The following is a 26,984-nucleotide window of genomic DNA, read 5'->3' on the forward strand; positions in this document are numbered from 1 at the left end:
CACCCTTGCGTTTATGAATGCGTATGTAAATGTGGATTCATGTGGCAGCCAGAGGACAGTATCAGCTATTGTTCCTCAGGGTTGACCACCTTATTTCTACCATGGGTCTCTCACTGGCCTAGATTTCACCTATTACACTAACTAGGCTGGTGGAACCCCAGGGGCTCCTGGGCTCTGCCTGTCTTTATTCCCCCAGCGCTGGGATTACAAGTACATGCCACTGTGCCCAGCTTTCTACATGAGTTTAGGGATGCGGCATGAGTCCTCATGCATGTGCCTCAGTTACTGACTGAGCCTTCTCCTCATATCTATAATGTTAGAATGTCACTGAGAAAGGATAGCTCCAAGCCTGGGGTCATAACTACATGCTAGATCAGCATTTACTATAAAGTCACAATGTCTTTAAGTCAACCCGTCATTCCAAGATATTCTTGCTATTTAACAATCTTATTGTTGGCATCGTTTTCTCACCTTTTCATCAGCTCTGCTTAGATGCAAATGCAATCATGCAAAATAATGCTATTACTCAAACAGTTCCAGAGAGTGTTTCCATTTGTAGTTTTAAAAGCTGATTGGCTCTCAGATATCTTTTAGTAGAATAATTATTTTCAATAGTATTTTCAGAGTCATATATATGTATCTATGTATGTATGCACATATATATGTATACATGTATATATGCATGTATGCACACATGCACATGTATATATATGTATATATGTATATATGCCAGCTACATAAGAGCAAGGGTTAAAAAATATATAATTTATTTCTAATATAATTTTAGCTTCATTTTGTACTGATTCCTATTGGGGTGATTATTACCAATTAGCAACTAATAAACACCCAGCAAGCAGAATGCTAGCTGATTGTCACATAGAATATACGAGAGACAAAAGACTGTGATCTCAGAGCACTGAACAAACACAATACTACACTTCAAAAGTTTATGAGGTGGCTCACTGTACGCAGTGATAGCAATCGTAGTAATGATGGTGGGAGGGAGGTAGTGGCTGACCGCTGGTGGCGATCATTCCAGAGGAAGGGATCATGGCGTGTTGTGGGAGAAAGTAGAGGCGGTGGTGGTAGGGATGATGGGTGAGACTCTGGTAGTGTCAGTGGTGATCTAAGCCATGACTATGATGGCAGGGAGTGGCGGTGATGATGGCTATAACGTGGCAGGGATAGTGGTGGGGGTGGTGTCTATGATGGTGGTGTGTAGCAGTGGGTGTGAGTGTGGGGGTGAAGGTGGTAGCTATGACAGTGACGGCAGTGGTGATGGTGGCTTTGATGATTGGTGGTGGTGGCTTCGATAGAGACAATAGTTCTAGTGACGAGTGTGCTGGTGATGGTAGTGAAGCCTATGATAGCAGTGAGGATGGCCATGGTGGTGATGATGGAGATGGTGATGAATGTGGTGGGATGGCAGTAGGGCTTCTGGGAGTGTTGTGGGTCATGGGACCGTGAGACTGGTGTTGACAGCAACGGTGGTGATGGTGATGGTGGTGGTGTTAACCATCTTTCTGGAAATATCAGCTTCATAGAATAATTGTCACTTGGAACTCATCACTTGAGAAAACTAATTTGAATTGTATAAAAATATCTCTTTTAGTGTCAAGCTATATACGCAGACAAGAAAGTTGGAAATACATATAGACATATTTAAAGCAGCCAGTTCCATGCTTTAATGTCAAGCAACATTTATAAATATCCCCGGCAGGAACACAAATCTGTGGTTTGGAGGATATTTTTATATGAGACCTATGACAATAAACCAGAGCACAAACATATACAAGAAAAAGTGATTATGTTTTATCTTTCATATATATGTATATATGTATATATCAATACCTTTGATGTATATTAATACTTTTGGTTATGATTATGGTTTTCTTGCAAATCTTTATAAGAACATTTGCTATTGGGCTTGGTGGCATAAATCGCCTATATTATCAGTGATACAGGAGGCTGTGGACAGGAGGCTCACAAGTTTAAGGCCTTCCTTGGTTACAGAGTGAGATCATTGCCAACCAGATCTACTTAGTGAAACAGTGTCTCAAGATAAAAGAAAAAATATTAAAAGCAGTCTTGGAAGGCATCCCTGTGGAGACCATTTGCCTAGCGTGCCCAAGGCTGTAGAGGGAAGAGAAGAACAAGTTTAAATGGAGGCAGTGGGAAACTCACTATAATAGCTAACTGGTGATTCCTTTTCTGGGATGTCTGTCCATTTGGCTCTGAGGCTCCGTGAGTATGGAACCCTCCAGCTCCTTATGAGCTTGTTCGGGTTATTTCAGAACATCAATTCTTTGTCCTCACCTTGCCTTTTACAGGTGACAGCCTCACACCCACAGGATCATAAAACAAGCATTTATAAAAGAATAAACGTTTGAAAATCTCTTCTAAGGTGGAGCTATTTTTGAACTACAGATCAAACACTGCTTGGATGAAATCCAGGGCAGAAAAAAATCTTTACATATGGGTTTGCATGACTCTAAAGAGACAGCTGCCTCATTTGAAGTCAAACCACTATCTCAGCTACCTGTGCTCATGAACCATTTGAGAGATGTCCTCAGTGTGAGATTATAGATTTAATTCCTTCATAGCCCTGACTGAATAATCTGAATTTAATCAGATTGTTCAAATATCTGATTCAACAATCCCTGAGTATGGCTACCATTTTTGAATACCAGCCCTACATAATAACTGGTAGGAGTTTGCTCTTGAGTTCAGATCAAAGATTGATTACACTTGCTCCGAAATGATTACTCTAAAATAGTTTCTACCTTCCTGGTTGTCTTGGTTAGGGTTTTCATTGCTGTGAAGAGACACCATGACAAAGGCCACTCTTATAAAGACAAACATTTAATTGGGGCTGGCTTATATTTTCACAGGCCCATTATCATCATGGTAGGAAACATGGCCTCATGCAGGCAGATTTGATGCTAGAGGAGCCGAGAGTTCTACATCTTGATCCAAAGACAGCCAGGAAGAGACTACTCTTTCACACTGGGCAGAGCTTGAGCTCTTGGAGACCTCAAAGATAGCCTATACAGTGACACTTCCTCCAACAAGGCCATGCCTACTCCAAAAAGGCCACGCCTCCTGATAGTATCACTTCCCATGCTCCCAAACCACCACACTGGTTTATGAGTTAATTCCTCCATGAAATCATGTCTAATGGTATAGTATAAGCGACTCTAACAATGTGGCAGACAGCACTAAAGGAGTAGGAGAAACCAAACATGGGAACAATCTTTGAGAAGAGTCAAAGACTGGAAAGTTTTGAAGAGAACCCTGGTTATCATTCCTCTCATCCCTAGCTATTCCAGGGCAGATGATGTTCTTCTTTTCTTAAACAATAGATCTAAATAACCCAGAATTATGCCCAATACAGATACCTATCCATTGTCCCGTACTGATGCCAGCACCATGAACAGTAAATATGGTCATACTTTGGGTTCTCTGAAAGCCATTCAATGAGATAAGACCATGCATTGTCTCATCACATCCCCCAAGACTATGACAGGCAGTTCTATTTAAATACAAGAAAACAGGGCAGGTATAATGCCTCGTCTGGTAAAAGCTCCTGCCATTCAAGCATTGAACTGTGAGTTCTATTCCTAGATCCCATAGTGAAAGGGGAGACCAGTTCTCAAAAGTCATCCTGTGAAACCTGTGGATGCACACAAAGACACGCATACGCAATAAAAAAAATTAAATTTGAATTTAATACATGAGGAAAGTAGGGTCTGAAGGTATTGAATAGCCCCCCAGGATCAAGCCTATAGTAGCATCAAAGCCCAGTGCTTGTTGCTGGAGGTCACTTTGCACAGCGCTTTAATTTAGAGAACTTATAAACCAGAATCCTGACCTCCCCCCTCCCATCTGAGGTTATGGTTGTAGAATGAAAGACCTTTGAGGGTGCTCACAGTTGGGTTAGAATCTTTACGCAGGGTCCTAGAGGAGTGCGAAGACCTTCCATCCAGGCAAGGCTAATGTGAGAAGATACAGTCTCTGGGTCTCATCAGACCCTGAGTCAGCTTGGTCTTAAGCTTCAAATTCCAGAACTGTGAGAACTAAATTCCTGTGATTTCTAAGCTACCTTGTCAATAATACCTTGTTATCATAACCTACATGGACCAAGAAAGACACATGAAAAGGAGAAATGTCAGTGTGGGTTCCCATTGAATCATGAAGGGATTGTCACATTAAAACTTGAAAATATTTTAAGCCCCTAATACTGCATACATAATATACTAACAGACCCCACATCGCAGCTTAGACTGGTACATCTTGTGTGCTCAGAGCACTTACACTGGCCTACCTTTCAGAAAAGCCATTCAACAAACACAAAGCCTATGGTATTGTAAAGTGATCAGCACCCCATGTAACTTAATGAGTACTCTTATTTAAAAAAATCAGCAGTCTGACAGGTCTCCACCATTATCTTACATGCAGTCAGTGTATGCTAAGGTCATTTCTACCTGGATACATAATGGCTTCACACTACTGTAAAGTCAGAAATTAAAATAATAAATCAAATAATTGTAAATGGCACCATCAGTTATTTAAAAATAAAAAACAGAAATAATAAAGGACCAGTCATTTGGCAGCGGCTCGTCTTTGGTTGAAGTCTGTAAAAGGCTGATTTTTGCATTAAGGCTGTGCAGCTTGGAAGGCTGGATTTGACCAGCTCTACCTGGTGTCTGTAGAAAGGAGAGCCGCTGAGTACACACTCCGTAAATGAGTGAATATACATTCAATTCTACAATCTCTCTACATTCTCTCTATTGAAATTGCTGCCGTGTTAAGAAAAGAAAGACACAGGGGAGATGGCCAATTGGGTAAGAACAATTGCTTTACACACATGAGGACTTGAGCTATCGACTTCAGCAGTCATGCAAAAGGCCAGGCAGGGCCCCACACATGCCTGGAACCCTCCTGCTACAGCGGATAGAGACAGGACTGCACAGGCTCCCTGGCTGCCACCTAGGTTCAGTGAGAGACCGTATCAGATGAGCAAGGCAGAGAGCGGTAGAGCATGGCCTCCCTTCTTTAACCTCTGCATTTACACACATAAACATATACACAAACAATCAAATGTAACACACACCACACCATACACACACACCACACCACACACACCACACCACACACACCACATGCACACACACACTTCACAAACACACACACCACATACCACACATACACACCACACACTCACCTCGCACAGACACACACACACCACACCACACACACCATAAACACACCATATATACCACACACACAACATACATATACACACCACACACACATCACATACCACACATACACACCACACCACACACACCACACCACACACACCACACCACACACACATCACACAGACCAGATACACCACACCACACACACCACACACACATACACACATACCACATACAACACACATATCACACACACATACACAACACACACAACACACAATTACATACCACATGCACACGTCACATTCATCACACACAACACCATACACATACCACACCACATACACAGAACCACTCTCCATCTTATTTTATGGAGTTCACCGATTCAGCTGGACAGATTGGCCAATGAGCTTCAAAGGTTTGCCTCTGCCTTCCCAGCTCTGGGATGGGTCTATACTGATCTTATTATACACAAGTCCTAAGGGTTCCTTCATGAACTTCTGTTTGTATAGCAAGCATTCTACCGACTGTGCCATCTCCCCAGCCCAGGAAGGAAAAATTTTAATTTTTTTTAAGTTGAAATTGTTTTTTAAGTTGTTAGGAAGAATTATTATAAAATGCATTGCCATTAGCACAAGGTTATCATCAAAGAAATGAGGAGAAAATTAAAAACACGGCAGTGATATATTTTTACAAAACAATACTTTATAAAGTTTTGTGTGAGTACATAATGGATTGTAGACACATTTCATATCTGATTATAAAGAGAAAAGTTCATAATAGTTGATTTACAACACCATATTGTATAAGAACACTGAGTGTTAACACAGGTCAAGCATGGGATGAAATGGAGAACAATGCCCTCTCTCTGTTTTGTTTTGGAGACTGAGGAGCCTGTATATGCTACATTTTAGTTGACAGCTGTTTGTAATGGTCACATAATGAATTATGAATCCCTCTTGGTGCACCCTCTTAAGTCACAAGGAGAGAACACTTTTTAACTTTACAAAAAAGTATTTCTCTTCCCTAAGTAGAAGTTCATGTGACCAGCAGGGTCTGGAGAGATGGCTCAGCAGTTAACAGTGCCTGCAGAGGACTAGAATTCATTCCCAGAACCCACGTCAGGCAACTCAGAACCACCTCAAACCCCAGCACCACAGACACACATACACATCAATAAAATGAAAATAGATCTTTAAAACACGAGCAACAAAACTTTTACATCTATTGTATTAGGAAAAGTGAAAAATTACCCATAAATATTTGAAAAGAAAATTAAAGGATTATACCATAATCAATGAGTTCAATAAATGGACGGAATTTCTTGGCTTTTGTTTTTATAATGTTTCATGTTTATGTTTTACAAAGATCTCTTACCATTTGAAGGGTCTTCCTGGGCTTCCAGTGACGTTTGAGAGCTATCCTCCATTTGGTGTGTAGAGGGCGCTCTTGTAAAGAAAATATCCTCGCTAAGTCCCCTGATAAGAATCTAGGCCAGCTTCCTGCTGTCTTTGTTGCCATGGAGACCACACTCCAGTGAGGGGCAATGGATTCCGTGGTCCCGATTTAGAAATGTGTAACCAGCAGATGCCTTTACTGCCTTTGTTTCAGTCTTTGCCCTTACACAGCGTCTCAGGCCGGAAGCAGAGCCGAGGAAGTCCATGTTTGTCTGCATGGTTTTGTTCCCTCTGTACACATCTGTCTCCCGAGACGAATGCACTGGCACGATGAGGCAATGGAGAAAGCGTGAATTCATAGCTAGAAAAAGAAATGCGCTCTCCTCAAGACAAAGAGATAATTTTAAAGAGATATTTTAAAGAAAAAGAAGAACAATGTTCTTAGTTAGATGCTTGCTAATATTGATAATGTATTTTATATGTGATAACTACTTACAGTAACTGTTTTATCAACTGAAATATCTGAGACATATATGGCAGGGTACGGGTTTCTGTGGATTTGAAAGGACTTATTTTGCTGTAGGTTGGCATTTAAGAGCCTGTATTTGAATTCTAACTGACCTGGATTCAAATTCCTACGTCTTCTATTCCTAGGCTGTCTTCTTTATCTTCAAATTGAGGTTTATAACACCATAGCGTAATTTAGTGTTCTCATCACTGTGACTAACATATAATCAACCTCTATAGAGAAAACGTTGATTTGGGTTCAGTTTGGGAGGATTCAGTACATAGGTGATTGCATTGGGGTCTTTTATGAGGCTGAGTGTCAGTCATGGTGGGAAAGCGAAGCTGTGACAAGGAATCCAAAGAGAAGACAGGAGGAGCAAGGGTGCACTGTGCCCTGAGTGACCTGCCACAAGGTGGGGTGTCACTAGCATCTGTACTAACTCCCAGTAGCACCATGCTGGGAGGCAGTGCTGGCCAGTTTTATGTCAACTTGGCACAAGCTATAGTCATCGGCGAAGAGGAAACCTCAAATAAGAAAGGGTCAAATAGAGCTGCAGGCAAACCTGTAGGGCATTTTCTTATTTGGTGATAGATGTGGGAAGACCCAGTCTACTGTAATGGTGCTACCCCTGGGCTGGTGGTCCCGGATTTTATAAGAAAGCAGGCTGAGCAAACCACGGGGAACAAGCCGGTTAGCAACAGCCCTCAATGGCCTCTACATTAGCTCCTGCCCTGTTCAAGTGCCTGCCTTCATTACTTTTGATGATGATGTCATACTGAACTGTGAGTGAAATACCACCAAGTTGCTTTTGGTCCTGGTGTTTGATCACAGCAATAGAAACCCTAACTAGAACAGATGCAATTTCAGTTCAAGCTATAGCAGCCAGATATCTAGCACTGGTCAGTCTGGCTCCTTCACTGTGGGAAAGATTGAATGTGAAGCTGGGTGGGCACTTGCCTAACATACAGGAGACAGCACACCAGCCCACAGCACCAGCCCAAACAGAAGCAAGGGCAGTGGCTTATGATGCTACAGCAAACACACACACACACACACACACACACACACACACACACACTTAATTATCAGGTACAACATATTAAAAGCAATGCAGACTCTGATAAGACAATTAATGCCTCCAAGTTTCTAATAGCAAGTGAGCTTACAACTTTGTTTTGCTTTCTGTTGCTATGGTGAAACACTGGCCAAAGCCAGTTTGGAGAGGAAAGGACTTATTTAATCTTACAAATCCTAGATCATAGTCTGTCACCGAGGGAAGCTGAAGGGAGAACTGAGGCAAAGACTGTGGAGGAGTGCTGTTCACTGGCTTGGCCTCATGGCTTGCTCAGCCAGCTCTCTAATACACCAGAGGGCCACCTGGGGGCAATAACTACAGGGTGCCTCCCATATTAATTATTCATCAAGAAAGTGCAGCATAGACTTACCTACCATCAGACAGGCCGTGGAGGTGTCTCCTCCATTGAGATTCATCTTCCCAGATGACTGTAGCTGTGCCAAGTAACAAAAACTAAAAGGGAAACCAGATATCCTAATCCCTGGTCACTAGCTCTCATCAGCACGCTCAAGGGCTTTGTTTTTCTTTTAGCACATTTGATAATCATAAGCAACCTGTGCATTTTGCGGTCCCCTGTAGCGTGAAACATGTCCTTTACCCATAAACGTAACTTGTTGTAGAGCTGGTAACCAAGCTGAGTTTTGAGTACATTAAGTTTTCAAATGATTAACACTTAATAGATATAAGACCAGAGTATTATGCAAATCTCGTTCTACATTTCTCTGCTTTCTATAACTCCTTGATGCCAGATTGTTCAGAAATACCTCAAGGAAAATTCCCATACTGCATTTTCCAAGGAAAAAATGGGGGTATAAACTACCCCTATTACTCTTCTACATTTCAGTGGCCTCTCAATCAGTGATGGAGTAAGAGACTGTGGATAACTGAAGCCTTCCAATTTTGTCCCAATCCACCTTTCATCTAAACCTCCTTTGCCCTCCACCTTTTGTCAGAGCTTCTCACAAGGAATGGCATTGTTTTTAAATTTCATCTACAGAGCTTACTGCCATTTTCTAGTGGGATGTTGTAAGCAAAAAAGAGGCAAAATGATGCACAGCAGAAAGCCCTGGAGTGTCAGACAGTTCTGCACTTCCACTGCCTCCATCCACCGAAGCTTGAGTGGTAAATGAGTACATGTTACTTGACATCGGAATGACTCTTTCCCATGTCTTCTCTGCTGTGCGATGACAGGCAATTTCTTTAGCAACCACTGTGTTCTTTTCATATTCTTGGAATCCTAGTGTTGGAAGGAACATCAAAAGTTCATCACGTTTCATCTCTCACTTGCCAACAGGATTGTGCTTAAACTGTCCAAGATGGATCATTTGTTGTCTTCTGTGTTCTTTGAGCTGAAAGCTTGGAGAACAGTCACCATCAGAATGGTGGAATCCCGTTGGCTGCAACCTACTTATAACACGTTGTGGTCTCGCTAGTTATCTACCCACTTAACAAGAACATGCATACACAGTTGAATGTGGTTGAGTAGTCACCCGATATCCTGTAATGAAAATGGTAGAGTATGTAGGAAGGAAGACGTATCAAATTTAGAAAACAACATTTTTGATCTATATGAAATTTTGTGTATGTATGTATGAGTATCTTTTGTACATACACAGATACATGTACAGAGAGTAACCCTGGGTACCATTTCTCCTTGGACATCCTCTATCTTGTTTCCAAGCTTATCAATTAGGCTCTACATATCTCTGCTTACCCAACATTGGAATTACAAGTGTTCTACTGTAACTTTCCTTTAAACTTGGGTCCTTGTGCTTGTGTATCAAGAACTTTATACACTGAACTATATTTCCTTAGCCCTCAACCAGATATTTGAAAAAAATAAATCATAGTATTGGTGCGTGGTAGGCCCATCACCCTTCCCTGTGCATCCCTACATTTTTGTTCTACGTTTTTGTTGGCTCATGGTACTTTGAGACTACATCTCACTGTGCAGCCCAGGCTGGTCTCAAACTCAAAATCTCCTTGCCGTAGCCTCTCAAGCACTGTCATTGTAGGTGTGTGCCAAGATCCTGATTTCTAGGATCTTTTACCTGTGTCTGTCCACACTAATTCCAAAAGGAGTGTGCTAAGGAACACTGTATGTATGCTGCCATGGAAGAAATGGTTCTAGATTCAGACTGAGGAATGTTGGTTTTCCCTCTTGTCTCTTTGGGCTTGGAACAAGGCTTTGAATCTGTCATACTGTATAAACTCCACATGGCACTGGGACATAGGACATACAGTTGCACAGGCTCAATCCACCACCCTCTCTTTAAGGGAATACTGTGCCTTGGGGACTAGTGTTCTGTTTTGTCTGTGCAAGAGCCCATGTCTTACTCATTTTTGTATGTTTGTACCATGAGATATTTTACATCTACCATGCATTCATTTTTTTAAAAAAAGTATGTATAAAAAAGGGGGTGTGCTTTGTAAATGGTTGGCTAGATGGTACCAATACCCATATCGAAAGCTGAGATGTCAAAGCAAGTGCAGTCAGCTTTGGAATGAGAGGGAAAGAAGAGTGATGCAGAGGACAAGTTCTGCCATCCATGCTCTCAAGATTTAAATGGCAGAGGGAAAAACACCATTACAGGCATGGATGCATCTGATTCATATTTAATGTTGATCATCAAACCCTTAGAGAAATTTCCCCTAAAAAATTACTGCCAAGCCATTATATAAAAATGAGACTCTTGAGAGATCCCCGGTACCCCATATGCCATTGCACCTGGGGCAGCAAAGAACACTATAGTCACCCAACTCACAGCCTATGTGATAAACATAGTAATGCTACCAGAGACTGACAAAGACACAAAACCCCAGAGGCACCCATAGCCTAATTACAGATGAGGGAGATGCTAACGATGACCACGGGCATCAGCATCTCAGTCCCCACACCTGGAGGAAAACGCAGTTCAGAAGGCTATTTTATACAGCTCTGCCCTGGTGAGTTTTGTTGTCAACTAGATATGCGTAGTAAGAGGGAACCTCAGTTGAAGAATCACCTCCATCAGCTTGGCCCGAGGGCATGATAACAAGGCAATTTCTTGATTGATAATGGATATAGTCAGACACAGCCCACTGTGGGAAGTGCCATCCTTAGGTGGACCTGGACTATATAAGAAAGGTAGCTAACATGAGCCTTGGAGCAAACATGTAAACAGGATTCTTCCACAGTCTCTGTCTCAGTTCCTGCCTCCAAGCTCCTGCCTTGCCACCCCTTGATGATGAACTACAATGTGCAAGCCAAATAAATAAAGCCTGTTTCCTCCAAGTTGCTTTTGAGCACTGTTTTACAGCCATAGAGAAGCAAACTAGATTCTTATGATTCTCCCCCATGATGAAAGGAAATTGGGAATGGATAGAATTCAGCAGCATTCATTCTACCATTAGCATAACCCATGCTATGAGCAAACCATTGTAGGAACATCTTTAAGCTTGAAAATGAGTCATGCTGGCCACAGTTCACTGCAAAGTGACATTTCCCTTCAAGTTCTCATTTGGCAATACACAGCGTCAAGTCCTTGTAACTGTTTTTTAGACAGAATGTCACTGTGGTATTCAGACTGGCCTGGAAGTCAAACTGGTGGTCCTTCACACTCTGCCTCTTCATGCTTAGAAGACACGTGAAAATATGTCTAGTTTAAAATTTTCTTTCACCCAACGATGTGAAGGTGGGGAAAAGAATGTCATGATAGCCCCAGGCTACAATCTCAGCACTGGGAAGGCTGACACAGGAAGACAGACTGTTCAAGGCTAGGCTGAGCTAAGGAGTGAAACTCTGGGCCAAACAAACTAACAAGAGGTAGACGCATAACTCAGTGGCTGAGTGTCAGTCTAATGTATACAAAGCCTTGCACTTGATCCCAGTACTGAGGGTGTGGGATGCTGAGAGGTTTAGCGTTTGATGCTGCTTGAGAGAGGGATATAGTTTTTCTAGTGTTCATATCCAAACCTCACCTAAAACTTCTTTCCCAACTCTTCCTCTTATAAGGGTTTCAGTTTATTTCAACTAGAGATGGAATGGGCCTAGGAGTTATTATAATATACTATTTTTCTCAGTGGTTGTCGATTACCAACAAAAGCATGTTGGCAGTTAAAACCGTGCACTGGCTCTCCTTCCTTTTGGAACTTACATTCAGAAGCTGGGGGTCTCCAGGGTCCAAGTAGCCAGATCCCCAGTGTTATGGAAACAAAGAGCTCTTACCTCATAGCCTGTTGATGTTTCCAGTCATAAATGTGACAGTTACCCGCCCAGTCGCCTTCTCTGCCTTCCTGCAGACCTGAGACTAACTCGTTCCTTACTGATAACAGATGCACAGCCAAGCCTTTGAAATCCCCCTGTTGATTCCATTAGAGGAAAATGGCTTTATGTAGAGGCCTATGTGGGAGGGGGGAGGTGGTGTTGTGATCCCTGTTGTGTGGACCCCTGGCTGAGTACTATGCTTTTCTCTTGTAGGTGATGTGCCTTCAGGACTTTTTTGGTGACGATGACATTTTTATTGCATGTGGACCAGAGAAGTTCCGTTACCAGGATGATTTCTTGCTAGATGAAAGTGGTAAGAAAAAAAAAAGTTCAAAACCAGGGGAAATTCGAGGCAGCTTTTCAAAATGAACTGCACCAGGCCAAGATTATGTCAACTCCAAAGCCACCAAATCAGTTTCAGATCCTCTACTGCCTTGTCTCTCCTGTATCTTGAATTTCTTTGATTTTTTTTTAAATATAGAAAACAGATGAAATGATAATTGAAAAGGTTAATCCATTTGGAAGAATATATCCTAATGGCTAATTTATAGCCATTTAATAACTAAAATGATGCTTTACAGAGAGCCATGGTGTGGATTTCTACACTTTTAATTACGTATTTTCCTAAAAAAAAATTTATAGGGGAGGATTTGTAATCATAAAATTACTGAGTAGGCTTCTAGACTCAGCTTTTATGTGGCTTCCTCTAATTCCTGAGAAAATGGTTTGGTATCCTTTCTCCCTGAAGTACGTAGGAATTTATGTGTCATAAACGTCTGTGAAGTGTCAGGGTGGTAGCTTCCTTCCATTAATGAACTAAATGTGACCCTTGGTGATTGATAAGGAAGAGGGGTCAGTTGATAAAGAGAGGGACTTATAAATGAGGACATTAATGTAAAAGGCTATGATTTCTCAGAATGATTTATTTGGGGTTACTGGGAATCATTTCAGAATTGTATAGCATTCCAGGTAAAATAATTGTTAAGGGCATCCTGCCTTGATAATTCTACTTTTAATCCAATTAGGGGACTGTTACAACCTTACTGACACTTCAAATCCCATCTTTTGAAATAATGAGTGAATTGGTTGTTGCTACATTGACAAAGTAGGTTGGCTTCCTGAAATGCTTTAGACAATGGCAGGTGTTGCCCTGTCCTGGTCTCACCCAGAAGCCTCAGCTTCATACTCACATTGTGATGATGTAATGATGGACCACACAGAGACATTGCTTCAGTGATCACAGACACAGTGGAGTCCCATGCCAGGACAGTGCTCAGGCACAGCCTAGCCACAGCATAGCAAACAATTCCATCTTATTAACTAGATTATGTGATGCGCCTACCACACAGCTCACCTAAGCATGCCCTTCACAAAACATACCCCTCACCATTAAGCAGCACAGGATACATATATGTGCATATCCATGTATAAAAGCAATGATATGCACTTAAACATTTACTAATTCATGACATAGGGAATTTGGGCAACAGTAATTGCCCACCCTCACAAGAACTTAACGCACTCAATGGAAGTACATAGAAATGGCATGAAGATGCCGCATGACAAGATTTATTTTGGCACGAGATCCTAACTGGAGGAGTACTTTGGCATCTCTTTCCCTCCAGATAAATTTTCTCCAAATATATTCCATCTTCATAACTGATATTCATGTCCTCTTGGGACAAGGATTTATGTAAATGTATCACTCACAAGACATGCTCAGGGAAGAGAGAGCCCACCGTTTTGTTTTTTTGGTTTTGTTTTGTTTTTTTTTGTTTTTTCGTGTGTGTTTTGTTTTTTGTTTTGCTTTAGAATAAAGCGGCTTTGCCATTGTGTGGAGCAAGCAAATGTTTCCAGTCAGAACACAGAGCTGACAGCACAAGTTTTGAGAAAAATAAATGGCCTTGACTTTCAATTTACAGAAAATAGCTGCTTTTGATAGAATGATCTGGGGAAACAGATGTGCTCTGAAATGAGGCCCACTCGCTGCTCTGATATGGAGAACAGCCTGTCGGGTTTGAACTGGAGTGCAGCTTACCTTCTACTGCTGGTTTGCAAGGCCTCCATTCCTTTTATCTGGCTGTCAAGCTGACTTCTGCCCACTTCTCTCGCCTCGCCCATCCTGAGGAACCACGCAGCTGCCTGGTCCCTGCTGCTGATGTGGTCAGGAGATGCTGTCAGCCTTGGGGCTTCAGCCACCCACAGGCAAAAAGATTTCCTGTGAGGTACAGTAGAAAGCTGCCGTTAAACAGTCTTACTGATTGCCCTCATTATCAAGAGACATGTGAGGGTGTAGCTCAGTAGAAGGTTTCTTCCTTGGCCTTATCCCAGACTTGCTGAAGAAAAGACAAGTGAGGTCTGGAGAGCTGGCCCTGTGGTCAAAAGCACTGACTCCTTTTTCAGAGGACCTGAAGTTTGACTCCCAGCAGTAACATCATGGCTTACAACCATCTGTAACTTCAGTTCTGGGAAGCCCAATATAGTCCTCTGTCCTCCAGGGGCAACAGGGACATACATGGTGTATAGACATACATGCAAGCAAAATACCACTGTGTGTAAAAAATATAAATAAATAAATAAAAATATTTTAAAAGAAAACACAAGTGTGCATGTGCTCACATACATTCACACAGACATGAACACACATGTATGCATGCACATATACAAGTCCACACACACTCACATCTTTTGACATATGAAAGAGCTCTACAAACCATTTTGTTGAGCTCCTCATTTGCTTTTTCCTGATAAATATACCCTGCCCAGTTCTCTGTGTGAGACACATTTACTGTGTAACGTGTCCTCCCCCATTCCAGGAGAAACACGTGGGCACAGGAGAGGGGAAGGAGAGTGGACTAAAGAAAAAAAATCTAAATTGAGATTTCACTTCCTTAGATGAACTTACCCTGAGTCTAAATTCACACGTTGACAACTGCAATTTTCCTGGTGCTTGTACAGTGTGTTCTGGGGCTAATGTATTAAAATTCGAATCCTTTTTATAATTGTGCTGAGTGTGATCTAATCCAGTTAATTTCAGTTAATTTGTACTTACTAAATGGTATCTGAACATTAATGCTATATTTGGTCAGTTCTACAGCAAACTTTCTTAAAGATATGCAGTGATGGGTGTAAACAGCTTCAGAATTAATATTTTCCTGGTGCAGAACCAGGCTTGATTTAATGGTATCAGGAAGCGATTGGGCACAGCAAGGCAACGGAATGCTTTCACTTTATCTACAGAAATTAATCTGGCTACTAGTGTACATGCAATTAGGAATGATACATCCCCCAAGTACCACTGGCAAGCTCCCAAAGGCATTGCTCAAAGGCTTTCCAATGAAGACCGATGCCAAAACAGGTATCTATTTCTCAGGGCCACACAAGAGCAGAATCACTATGGGAAGTGGACAGTCAGCGATGCTCTTTCTTTCTGTCTTCACATGCTATACAGGGCGCTGTCCTGGCTCTAATTCAGAGTGTAGCAATTTTATCGGACTGTCACCCATCAAGGGAGCATCAACACCTTCCAAACGGTGGCTGGAGTGCTATACAGGGAGGCCAGCAGAGGCTTGCAGATACACCCTTGTGGCAACTGCTCTCTGATTTACAATGAGGACATGGTGAGAGAAGATGCCAAGGAAGCTCCACACAGTGTTGCTTAGACATTGATGACAAGCCAGTGAGTGTAGCACTTGTCATTTAGAAGTGACAGAGTTTGAGTCTGTGCTCTGTGATTCAAATGGAAAGAAAAGCCAGGAGAAGCCTGCTCCTAAGCAGACTATTCCTGTGTACAAGGAACAGGTCAGGTTTCTCAGCTGTATGTAAAGATTGCTTTGTGTTGACTGCACGGTTAGTGTCAGATGTGTGACTCAGTCCATTTCCTGTGTGCACTGTGGGTCTATATTTCAAGTCTTCTCATTGAAGTAAGAGAGATGAAACAAAAATTAAATATATGTATATCTGTATATGCATAAAAGATTATAGAACTAAAGAATAGAACAAATATATACTTAAGCTTTGGTGGCTGTGTGGTATTCTACTTGAAAAAATATGTATATGTGTTTTGTTGTCCTGTGTGTCCGTGCATCATATGCATGCAGTGCCTGTGGTGGTCAGAGAAGAGCATCAGATCCCCAGGAACTACAGTTAGAGGTAGTTGTGAGCTGTCTTGTGGGTGCTAAGAACTGACCCTGGGTGCTCTTAGCTGCTGAGCCACCTCTCCAGCCCTCTTACGTTTATCTTGACAGTGTCTCACTATGTAGGCCAGATTGTCCAGGAGCTCACTGCGAAGCTCAGGATGATCTTCAACTTGAGATTCTTATGCCTCAGCCTGTGGTTATTGGTTAGGCTATAAAAGTCAAAGAACTTCTGAAATGTGTGCGTGTGCGTGCATGCGTGCGTGCGTGCGTGTGTGTGTGTGTGTGTGTGTGTGTGCATGTGTGCATATGCACTTGTGTAGTCTCCCGGACAGAACCATCTGGAATGCAGTGTTCTTCCTGGGTACAAGAATCTTTCTAGACAGGGCATTTTCTTAGCTTCTCATCAAGACTCCCATGGAGTCAAGTACCCATGGCCTGTTTCATGTACATGTTCCTATAACTATTCCTATGACCACTTTTATGGATTCACAACTGAATGAGATGATGAAACTGTGGTAGGTGACAGTCAGCAGGGTGATCTCCATCACTTTCCATATCCCTGGGTGCTAACAGGGCTAAACTGTCAGTATCAGAAACAGCATTGGGTTAGCCTCGGAAGACACAGGTCCTGTCCAAGCTGCAGGTGTGCTGTCTTTGCCTCATATCCTCCTTCCTATGCTGCATCTATGCTTCCCCCCCGGGCTAAAATGAAAGTCAAACTAAATAACGTCAAAGCATCTCCAAACAGCCCTCCTCATTGAAACAAGCCCCTAGAAGACTGCAGCCAGACTAAGACGCATATTCGTTTGTGGGAATTCATTGAATTCAGATGTTACGAAGATTGGCTTTTGTTGTCCTTTAGAACCAAAGGTGGTTTCCATCCTCCTCTCCTCTCTTGGTCCCACGCTAGATGTGAGCCAGGCCTCCGAGGAGTTCTATTGTTCCCTGCTTGGAATCTGTAAAATTAAAACAAAGCACATTTAGAAAAAATAGTCAGACTTTGAGAACTAAGGGCCTTCAGGATTCCAGAGTTTGGGAGTAGTGTGTGTGTGTGTGTGTGTGTATACATCTGTGCTGGTTCTGGAGATCTTCAGTGGCTCCACTGTTCCATCCTAGGTCTGATGATGATTAGAAACCACACAGTCATTGAAAATACTGAGAGAAATGAAGTTTAGATAAAGACCAGGCTTCCCTACAAAGTGACTTAAAGCGCCTGCTCTCAAAAATTCACTGTATTTTTCATTCATTTATTCAACAAACTATTGAATTTAGAACATATTATGCAGCAGGAAGTGTGCCAGGAACAAATAACAGTAGGTAGTAAGTCATCAGGCATGATGTCTCATATTAACCTTGAACGTTGCTCACATTTGAAGGTACCAGAGGCTAGTCAGCATTGAACTTTGACCCAGAATATTAAGTATTTCTGCTGCTTCTCATGGGTTTTATACCTTTGGGAGAGTATAATGTTAAAATGACTAATGGCTCAGAGCAAACCAACAGTTCCTCATAGCTTTAATTGGGTTATGAGGCTGCTTTGCAACGAGTCTTGTGGGCAGATTTCTCCCAGATGTACAATTTTCTGTTTCAGAAGTTATTTCTAGGAATGAATAGGCCAACAAAAATTGTCTTCTTAGAGGAGCATGTCAAATCTGGCATGCTCATTCTTCATTTCCCATTGCGTTGGCTTGTAGAATTCAGCTGGGTATTTGAGGTGGAGGATCGGGTCATGAGAGTTCTGAACTGAGGACGTGGCTGCTGGTGGGCTCTGTTCCCATTTAACTCTTAGCAATTAAATTTATTTTATTTTTAATTAGTTTGTTTTGATTTTATAGGTTTTTTTGGTTCGTTTTTTTCTCTTCCTCTTTCATTTTGTTTTTGAGGTGGAGAGAGAAAGAAAGAAGGAACATTACTTTGGGTGGGTAGAGAGGTGGGGGAGGGTCTGGGAAGAGATGGGGAAGGGAAAAACATAATCAAAATATACTGTATAACAATGTTTAAATAAAAATTAAAAGAACACGGCAAGGTGCTGAAACCTTTCTTGGCCACCAGTACCTTTAATGTGAATAGACCTTTAAGGTTTCTTGGAGCTTGGTGATATTGGGATTTAATTGACTTCTATGTTGTCAGTTATGGACAGTATAGGATAGAGTGTTGTGTTTGGGAGACAGACTCTAGGTCAGGCACAGACTGGTCCATTTGATAACATTAGAACACTTCCTACACCAGAAACCCAGGCACTAGGCAAAGACCTGCCGTCACATCTTTACATTTTTCCTTTCTGTCCTCATGATCATCTTCTGGCTGTATGTAGTAACTGAGAGATGCGTTGTAAAGATGGAGAATCCGACAGAGCATAATACCAGGCATGAAACCATGAAGGATGAGTCTTCATGATCATCTCCCCTTAACCCTACTAGTGGCATCCCTCTGCGAATGGCAGCCACAAGGCCAACCTCACTATGCCCTAGGGAAAATAACTGCTTCCCTCTTACTGAACGCAAACTGGTCTTTCCTAACATGAATTCATTCTCCTAGATCCTGCCCTTCCAGGTAAGGACCACCACCATGCCTGTCCTTATCCATAGGGATCTTTTCTCCCAGCCCATCAGGAAAATCAAAATCACTTGCTATAAAAGTCCGTTCTTCTTTCTTTCAGGAAATGCCTCCAAATCTTCATGCCTCTTCCCCACTCTTTCCTTGTCTTGCAGAGGGGAGCCATGACTGTATGACTGCTCTTATCTTGTCTTCTGGTGTTCTGACTTCATCTTCCCAGCATCCCGTCCCACTGGCCTAGTGGACTGCTTATGTCTCCTTTCTTCCCTCTGCCCGTGACCACGCCCAGGTTTCTCCTGCCCTGCAGGTGTCTTCATCCATCTCTGCCAGCTCTTCAAGCCATGGGGGCTGATTTCCTCTGTCTACCTGCTAAAACTAATCAATGAACTATCCTCCAAGCTTTCACTTCCTTGCTCTGACTTATATTTTCATAACTTTAGGCTACTGACACAGGAAACACAAAAGATTATGGGATTGTATCTGTCCTTCATTGGACTTTTAGATTTTTTGGCTTGCTTCTAAGATCCTACAAATGGTCTGGACTCTTCTAGCTCTGTGTACTGGCTAATTCAGAACTGCAAACATGTAGTTTTATATGATAAACCTTTACAGTGGAACTTCTCCTCCCATGTCTACAGAATGCTCAACATAGCAAATCCCTTTTCTGTGGGACAATGGTGGAGTCCATGATTTTTCTACGTTCTACTCTCTGGCTCCAGCCATGTCTGCTCCCTCCTAGGCTGTGTGAGATAGGACTGGGACAAAGGGGGCAGAGAGGTGCTATGCTTCCTAAAACCCCAGGCCATCACTGCTTATTAAAAGCCAATTTCCATTTTGGTTGTCTTTAGGGCTTCTTCGGGGACTCACACAGAGATTCCAGCCTTCTTTTCAAATGTGTGATATTAAGTGTCTTCCAGCTTTGGCTGTCACTGCCTCAGTTTGTATTTTCTAAAGCATTCCTTTCCCCATTGGCCTCAGACAATCCACATGGGAAGAATCTAAATGAACACCATGCAGACTCACATCTATCTAGTCACCCATCCATCCCATGTCCCAACCAACAGGCCACCCAGTGCAGCTGGGTGTCCTTTTTTGTAAAATGCTCAGGGGAAAGTAAACCATGTTTTTTTTTTTTTTTTAAAAAAGAAAACACCCATCCACTTGTACTGTTGCTCTCTCTTCCTGGGTAATTCCCATCTAGTGCTTCTGTCTTCTGTATAAGTCTTATGAGGATTCAGGAGAGGGTAGCCTCTAGTTTGGGATGATGGAGTTCATGTCACAGTTGTCTGAGAACTCTCCCACATAGGACTGGGTGTTTGTTAGAGCATCTTCCTAGCATGTACAAGACTTCATTGCCCACATCATCAAAAACCTACATTCAAAAGTACAGTCCTTCTTGAAGATCCTGTTCTCCCCAAGGGCTTAAGCCTTTGGCATGAATAAAGTGGATAATAAGCCAAAATCCATATGTGTTGTGTGGTACTTTGAAATTTCTGGAAGATGACCCAACTTGGAGTTATTCTGGAATCCATATTTTGCTTTCTTGGAGTCTGAGCGAAACTTCCATTTTACTTTATTTTTTTCAATGTGTCTTTGTGTGTCTATGAGTGTGAGCACATATGTACGGAGGCCAGAAGAGGGTGTCAGACCCCTTGGACCTGGACTTACAGGCAGTTGTGACATGAGTGCTAGAGACTGATCTCAGGTCCTCTGCAAGTGCAGCAATGGCTCTGAACCCCTGGGCCATCTCTCCATCCTTGAAGCTTCCGTTTTGAATCTCACCATATTGTGACTGGCTCCCTCAGCTGCCACATACACAATAATCCAGTAAGTAATGCTGAGCCTCAACCACTGTGTTGAATATTCTTTTTTCTCCTATCTCATTCACTTCTTTGTAGCATGTGCCATTTCTGATCCCCCCCCCCTGAAATTCTGTTCCCTTGAACATTGTGGAATTCTGTAGCCTCGTCTTCTGCTCTCTTGCCTGCTTCTGGGCTTCATCCAGCTTTGCTTTTCACCATATATCCTTGTGACTGTTTCCTGAGACTCATTCTACATCCCTTTTTTTCTACTTAATTACTCTGCTCCTAGCCAAGTTCATCTACTTTAATGGCTTCGGCAATGATGGTGATGGCCCACAATGATGGTGACGAATGGCAGCCAGATGGGAAGCAATGAGCAGAAGCCTTTGAAGTATGTGTAATTTTCCCCATTTGACAATTAAGGAAATTAAGGCTTAGAGATGATAATTTGTCTAAGACCACACAGCTAGCTAGTATAGAAGGCAGAGTTCAAACTCAAGTCTATCCATGTTTAATAATACATTCTTAACCTCTAAATCCACTGGCCACCTCCCAATCTAAATCTCTAGCCCTGATTCCTCCCATCAGCTAAACAGCCATATATCCAACTTTCTAGCTAGACTTATCCATGATTATTCCACAACCATAGAAACTTCAGTACATCCCACATGAGATCTAATCACCTAGTAAGATCAGCTTGTATCATTCTCCTGGCTTTCTGGGCAAGTGTCTGGCATCAGAATTCTTTGTAGCAAAGGTTGGAGAACCAGAACCCAGAACATGGAGCCATCTGTTATGACCTCTGACACCCATTCTCTAAAGCCAGGTCTTTGCCCAATCAGCACCACACTGTAAGTGTCTTATATCCTCAGTCTCCTTGGGCTGTTGCAAAGCTGTATGAACTTGCTCCTTTAGGTCCAGTCTTTGACGATTGCACACCTTATTTAGGCAGAATGAATCTCCTGAGTGTCTTTTAAAGATCGCTGGACACCTAGACTACCTAGTGCTCTAGGGAAGGTGCTTTCTGACTCATCTGTTCTCCTCTGCCCAGCTGCAGCCATCACCTTAGAGCCTTCTGCTCTCCAGCCAAGAAATACTTGTTGATTTCCCCTGTACGGCCACTTCTCAACACCTCCACCACAGGCCATATTGTCCCACAAACCTGGGGCACTCCTTCTCATCCCATCCAAATCTCTCTTGCCCTCTGACAAAAGTCACATTCTTTGCAAAGCCTTACCTTGCCTCTTTGGTTTCTCTCAGCCCCTGAGTTCTTATTCATTGTCCAGCTTCCAGGTTCCATTTCCCTATTGTAACATTTTGATTCTTTACTACAGTGTTATTTTCTGAATAAAATCAGATGAAGTTAAGTAATTGCCCAAGGTCATTGCATTTGTGTGCTCCAGATACCTATCAATATATTCCTAAGACTGTGTGTGTGTGTGTGTGTGTGTGTGTGTGTGTGTGTGACGGAGAGACTGAGGCAAGTAGGAGAGAAATATGAAGACTCAGGAAGAATTTGAGCGGCATGATTCAGGCCAAGTGTGAACATATGAGAACCTCACAGCTGTATAAAGCCCATCCCGTGGACAGCAGCAGGATAAAGGAGCTGCACCAAGCTCGAGAGCATAAGAGATGCACAGATGCTCCATTCTCTTACTTAGACTCCTGGTTCACATGGAGGTGGATGGATGGCTACGTTGACTGAGCCCATCTAAGCAAATAGCAGTCTCATTCAAAAACCCCTTCACAGATAAACCCATAATGTTTAATCTGAATACTCTATGACCCAGGTGAGTCGGCAGAGAGAAAAAAAACAAAAAACATTATTTTCACATAGCTAGTGGCTAACAGAACTGGTAAGAAAACAGGGTCATAGTTTGCATTTTACCTCACTTAATTATAAACACCTGCATGTTAGACAGAGGCATCTTTAATCTCCATATCCCACCTCGCCTATAGAGTACAATGAATGTAATAAGGGCCCAAGACATGTTATTTAGATTGACGGATATAGAAGCTTGTTCCTCTTGTCATTCCTTCAGATGTCTGAGGATCATAGTCCAACACTTTCCCAAAGCTGGGCTTATTTTATATTTTGAGATAAGGTGTTACTATGTAGATTGGGCCAGCCTCAAACTCACAGAGATCCACCTGCCTCTGCCTCCTGAGGGCTGGATTAGAGGTAGCTACCACCATGCGTGCCCCATAAAACTGGGTTTTCCAGATTAATGCAAAGTTCCCATAGCTCCTTCTCAGAAGGCCATCGTTCCATTCCTCTGTAAACACCATGGTCAGAAATGATACTCCAAATGATTTCCCTTCTAGAAACAATATCCCTAACAGAGTGCAGCCCACTGTGGGAGCTTTGAACACATTGACGGGGTACTAAACTTACTCTGATGCAGGGAAGACAAATTACATTTTCTTTTATCTGTAGCCAAATATTCGGGTCTATGGGGCAGCTGAGTGCTCTGGGGTTGTCTGATGTGATCTATACAAACTCTACTTGCGTCATTGCAGATTTGAACTTCCATCCAATGCTTCAACTGTATTTTTACCAGAGGACATTTTGTCAATTTTGATCTTATTTCTGTTCGTTCCAGGTTCTTGGTCATTCAGATTATGCCTGGCGATTCCTAACAGAAAAATGAGTTGAAATAAGACCCGAGTTTTAGGCCCTTTCCTGTACCAACTAAATTACCTTTCCTGGAGACTTCTAGCTAAACATGGTAACAAGATTGCTCAAAAGCTTCCAGACAAAAACAAAAAGATTAAAAGCTGCAGTAATCATCACAGGCTTCCTTGTAGGCAGCAATGGCAGGTAACATTGGGCCTAGTGAGTATCTTTGATTGGACCAGTTTCTGACTGCATCTGGGCAACAGTTATAAGATAAACTTGGTCATAGTGAATTTTTAAGAAACATTTTTGATCTAAGAGCAATTGATGAATCGGACTGTAGCAAGCCAGAAATGGTGTGGACACCCACAGAGGGACACGGGACTGAGGTATGCTTTCATAAGGCTTTCCTGGAAGCAATGCAGAGAAAGATTTGACTAATGTGGAGGAATCACTTTATCTGTGTCACTCTGTTGGAAAGTCTCCGGTTAGAGGGTAGCCATCTGTGATTAGCTTTGAGTTGTAGGATGTACTGGATCTCAACATGCAAGGCAGCTATCACTTGAATAGTGGTGCCTCTGTCTCCCCATCACCTCCACTCTCCAACTCCTCCCAGATCTGCCTGTCCTACCAAATTCAAGATCCAAAATATGTGGACACAGAAAAGAATGAAATAAGTCCCATATATATCACCCTTACAAAAATCAACTACAATTTGCAGCTGGAGAGATGGCTCAGTGCCCAGGAGCACTGGCTACTCTTGCAGAGGGCTAGGCTTCAGTTCCCAGAACCCACATGGTAGTTCACAGCCATCTGTACCTCCAGTTTCAGGGCATTTAATGTCCTCTTTTAGCCTCCACAGGCTGGTGCACATATGTACATGCAGGCAAACACTCATGCATGTAAAAATAAAACTAAATAAATCTTATACATTAAAAAAAAAGCAAAGTCCTATAGACCAAGACCTCTCAGTGTGAAGCCTGAAACTGAAGTTGATAGAAGAAAATTCAGGTACTGTTTTACACAATACAGACGCTTCTGAACAAGATTCCACTTGCTCAGGAATTTGTATCAGTAACTGACAAACAGGAGCTCAAACAACTAAAAAGTTTCTTGCAGCAGAGGAAACGATCGGGCAAGTAAAGAAGAAGCTAACAGGGTGAGAAGGAATCTTTGCCAACTGCACATTGTATACAATTGCTTTTTTTGAGTACCTGTAGAGGAAGAAGACAGATCCCTTGTCGTAACTTGACCGGACCTACATATACTCCTGAGGGCAGGGGCTGGGGTCTCCTGGGACGTTCTTCACAGCGTCAGTCTAAGGGTATATACACTTAGTCTTGGCTTCTTTGAAATGACAGTTCAGTTTACCATGCCACGCACACTTTAAGGGCCCACTAGCAACTGAGCATTTTGGGGAACTTAAAATGATGTTTTGAAGTGAAATATCTATACTTTCAGGAAGTGAAAATCAATGTAGACAGCACTTTGATTGCAAAAATGATTTTTAAAATTTGCTTTGAAAAGTGGGTAATGATTTGGCCTGTGTAGACATGATATGTTTTCATTATTTTAAGTATCCGAATTACTTACATGTAATAAATACCAGTTTTCTGTGACTGTTCACTGCCTTGGGCTAGATTTTCTTTCTCAAGTCTTGAAAGTAAACAAGTGGATTATCTTTTAGATAAAACATGTGTAAGTGACAAGCAAGTGTTTTCAAAGGATCAACAGAGTAATGGTGAAATTACAAGCCTGCCTTTTCTTGGAGACATAAAAAGATACAAAGAAACGTCTCTTGGATTCTCCTAAGTCCTAGTAAGGAGTCTGCATGTGGGGGATGAAGAGATGGCCTAGCCGTTAAGATCACTGACTGTTCTTGCAGAGGCCATGGGTTCAGTTCCCAGCAACCACATGGAGGTTCAAAACTACCTGTAACTCCAGTTCCAGGGGATCTCATGTCCTCTTTGCGCACTACACACATGTAGGCACACAAATACATAACATGATCTTTAACAGAATCTATATGTGTTATTACAGAGAAGAAAAGGAATAAAGGCCAAAGGCTGTCTCAGTGGTCAGAGTGTAACTTAAAGCTAGATCCACCTCTGTGGTCAGTTATGTATGAGAACCAACCAAGACAGATGTATGTTCCAGTACTATTATTTAACACTTGACACCCTGTCAATAGTATTATTCTGAGAATGCCATTAAAGGCAGTTTTGTATATTTAGAAGGAAAAACATGGGAAAAATGAGCACTTTCACATTTTTTCAAGTGAGATATAAAATATTAGCCACATGCATTGAGGTTCCCAAATGTGAAACTAAGGGTCACGTATATCTCTATGCATATAAATATGCAACAACAGCCTGCCTTGCCTAACATTAAGTGAATACATATGGGCATCAGGACAGTGTGATAAGTACTGGGCATAACACAGTGCCTACAGGAAGACTCTTACCCACAGAAAGCAAACATCTAATCTGCGATTCATTTAATATGCAAAATCCTAAGCAAATTACATGCTGTGTCACAAATCAAGTACCCCAAAGAAGAAAAAAGTAGGGACAGAGAAAAGAAACAGAGGAAGGATGGGGGAGGAACTTTAGACAGATATTTGAGTTGCCTTAAGAGGGTAATGGAACTAGTGAAGCTCTCTGAAGAAGAATGCTCTAGAAGAAGCACTGGGAGTGTCTGACATGTCCCCATGCAGAAACCTGTTGTGGCAGGCAGGCTAACGTACTGTATTATGACTCTAAAGCTAAATACCCAGAGTCCACACAGGTTTCCCAAGGTTAAGGTCAATGGCTTCCAACAAGACTCCTCTCACTATTTGGTTCCAATTTCTGACTCACTGACTATAAATTCAGGAGTTCCCACAGATTCTGTGGACTTAATAATATGCTGCATATTCATAGAACTCAGGAAATTGCTATATTTTTATTCTAAAGGCTACAAAATTAGGACTAGCCAAATGCCAAAACACATAGAACAGTATAATATAAGAACAGCAAGTATATGAGAGGGTGTTCCACTTGCAAGGCCTCTGGGTCAGTGTAGGTTCCCCTGTGGTCTTCCTGAGGAATGCAATTAGCCTCTCCATTCATGAGGGAAGGGGTGCCTAAGTGCTTCCAATGACCTCTCCTTTCTGGGAAGGAAGAGGATCTGGTGGAATTTTCCAAAGGCTCTGAGCTGACCTCTTCAATGGCCCTTCATAAATTGCCCTCTCTGAGCTGATCTCCACTGGTAAAATGAATAAAATCCAGAATCAATCTCTAAGTCTTGTCATGAGGATTCTACCAGAGACATAGGGCAAAATCCATCCTACAAGTCTATAAAGTGATAGGCGTATCTTAATGCTTGGCATTACCTCATTTCTTACAGATACCTTGGTTACATTGAAAAATATTCTAGGTCCTTACTTTGAGCTACTTAAG

General features: G+C 42.1%; 1 protein-coding gene across 2 annotated transcripts in view; it reads left to right on the forward strand.

Annotated features, from left to right (window-relative positions):
* Dclk1 (doublecortin like kinase 1) overlaps window positions 1-26,984 on the forward strand; it is a 281,860-nt gene that overhangs the window by 120,551 nt on the left and 134,325 nt on the right. For both annotated transcript variants that reach the window (XM_028763452.1, XM_028763453.1), the window contains exon 4: window positions 12,644-12,743. In XM_028763452.1, the coding sequence (XP_028619285.1) occupies window positions 12,644-12,743 (100 nt within the window). The remainder of the gene's footprint in view (window positions 1-12,643; window positions 12,744-26,984) is intronic.

The sequence above is a fragment of the Grammomys surdaster genome, unplaced genomic scaffold (genome assembly GCF_004785775.1).
Source record: "Grammomys surdaster isolate TR1022 unplaced genomic scaffold, NIH_TR_1.0 139, whole genome shotgun sequence".
In the NCBI taxonomy this organism is placed as follows: domain Eukaryota; kingdom Metazoa; phylum Chordata; class Mammalia; order Rodentia; family Muridae; genus Grammomys; species Grammomys surdaster.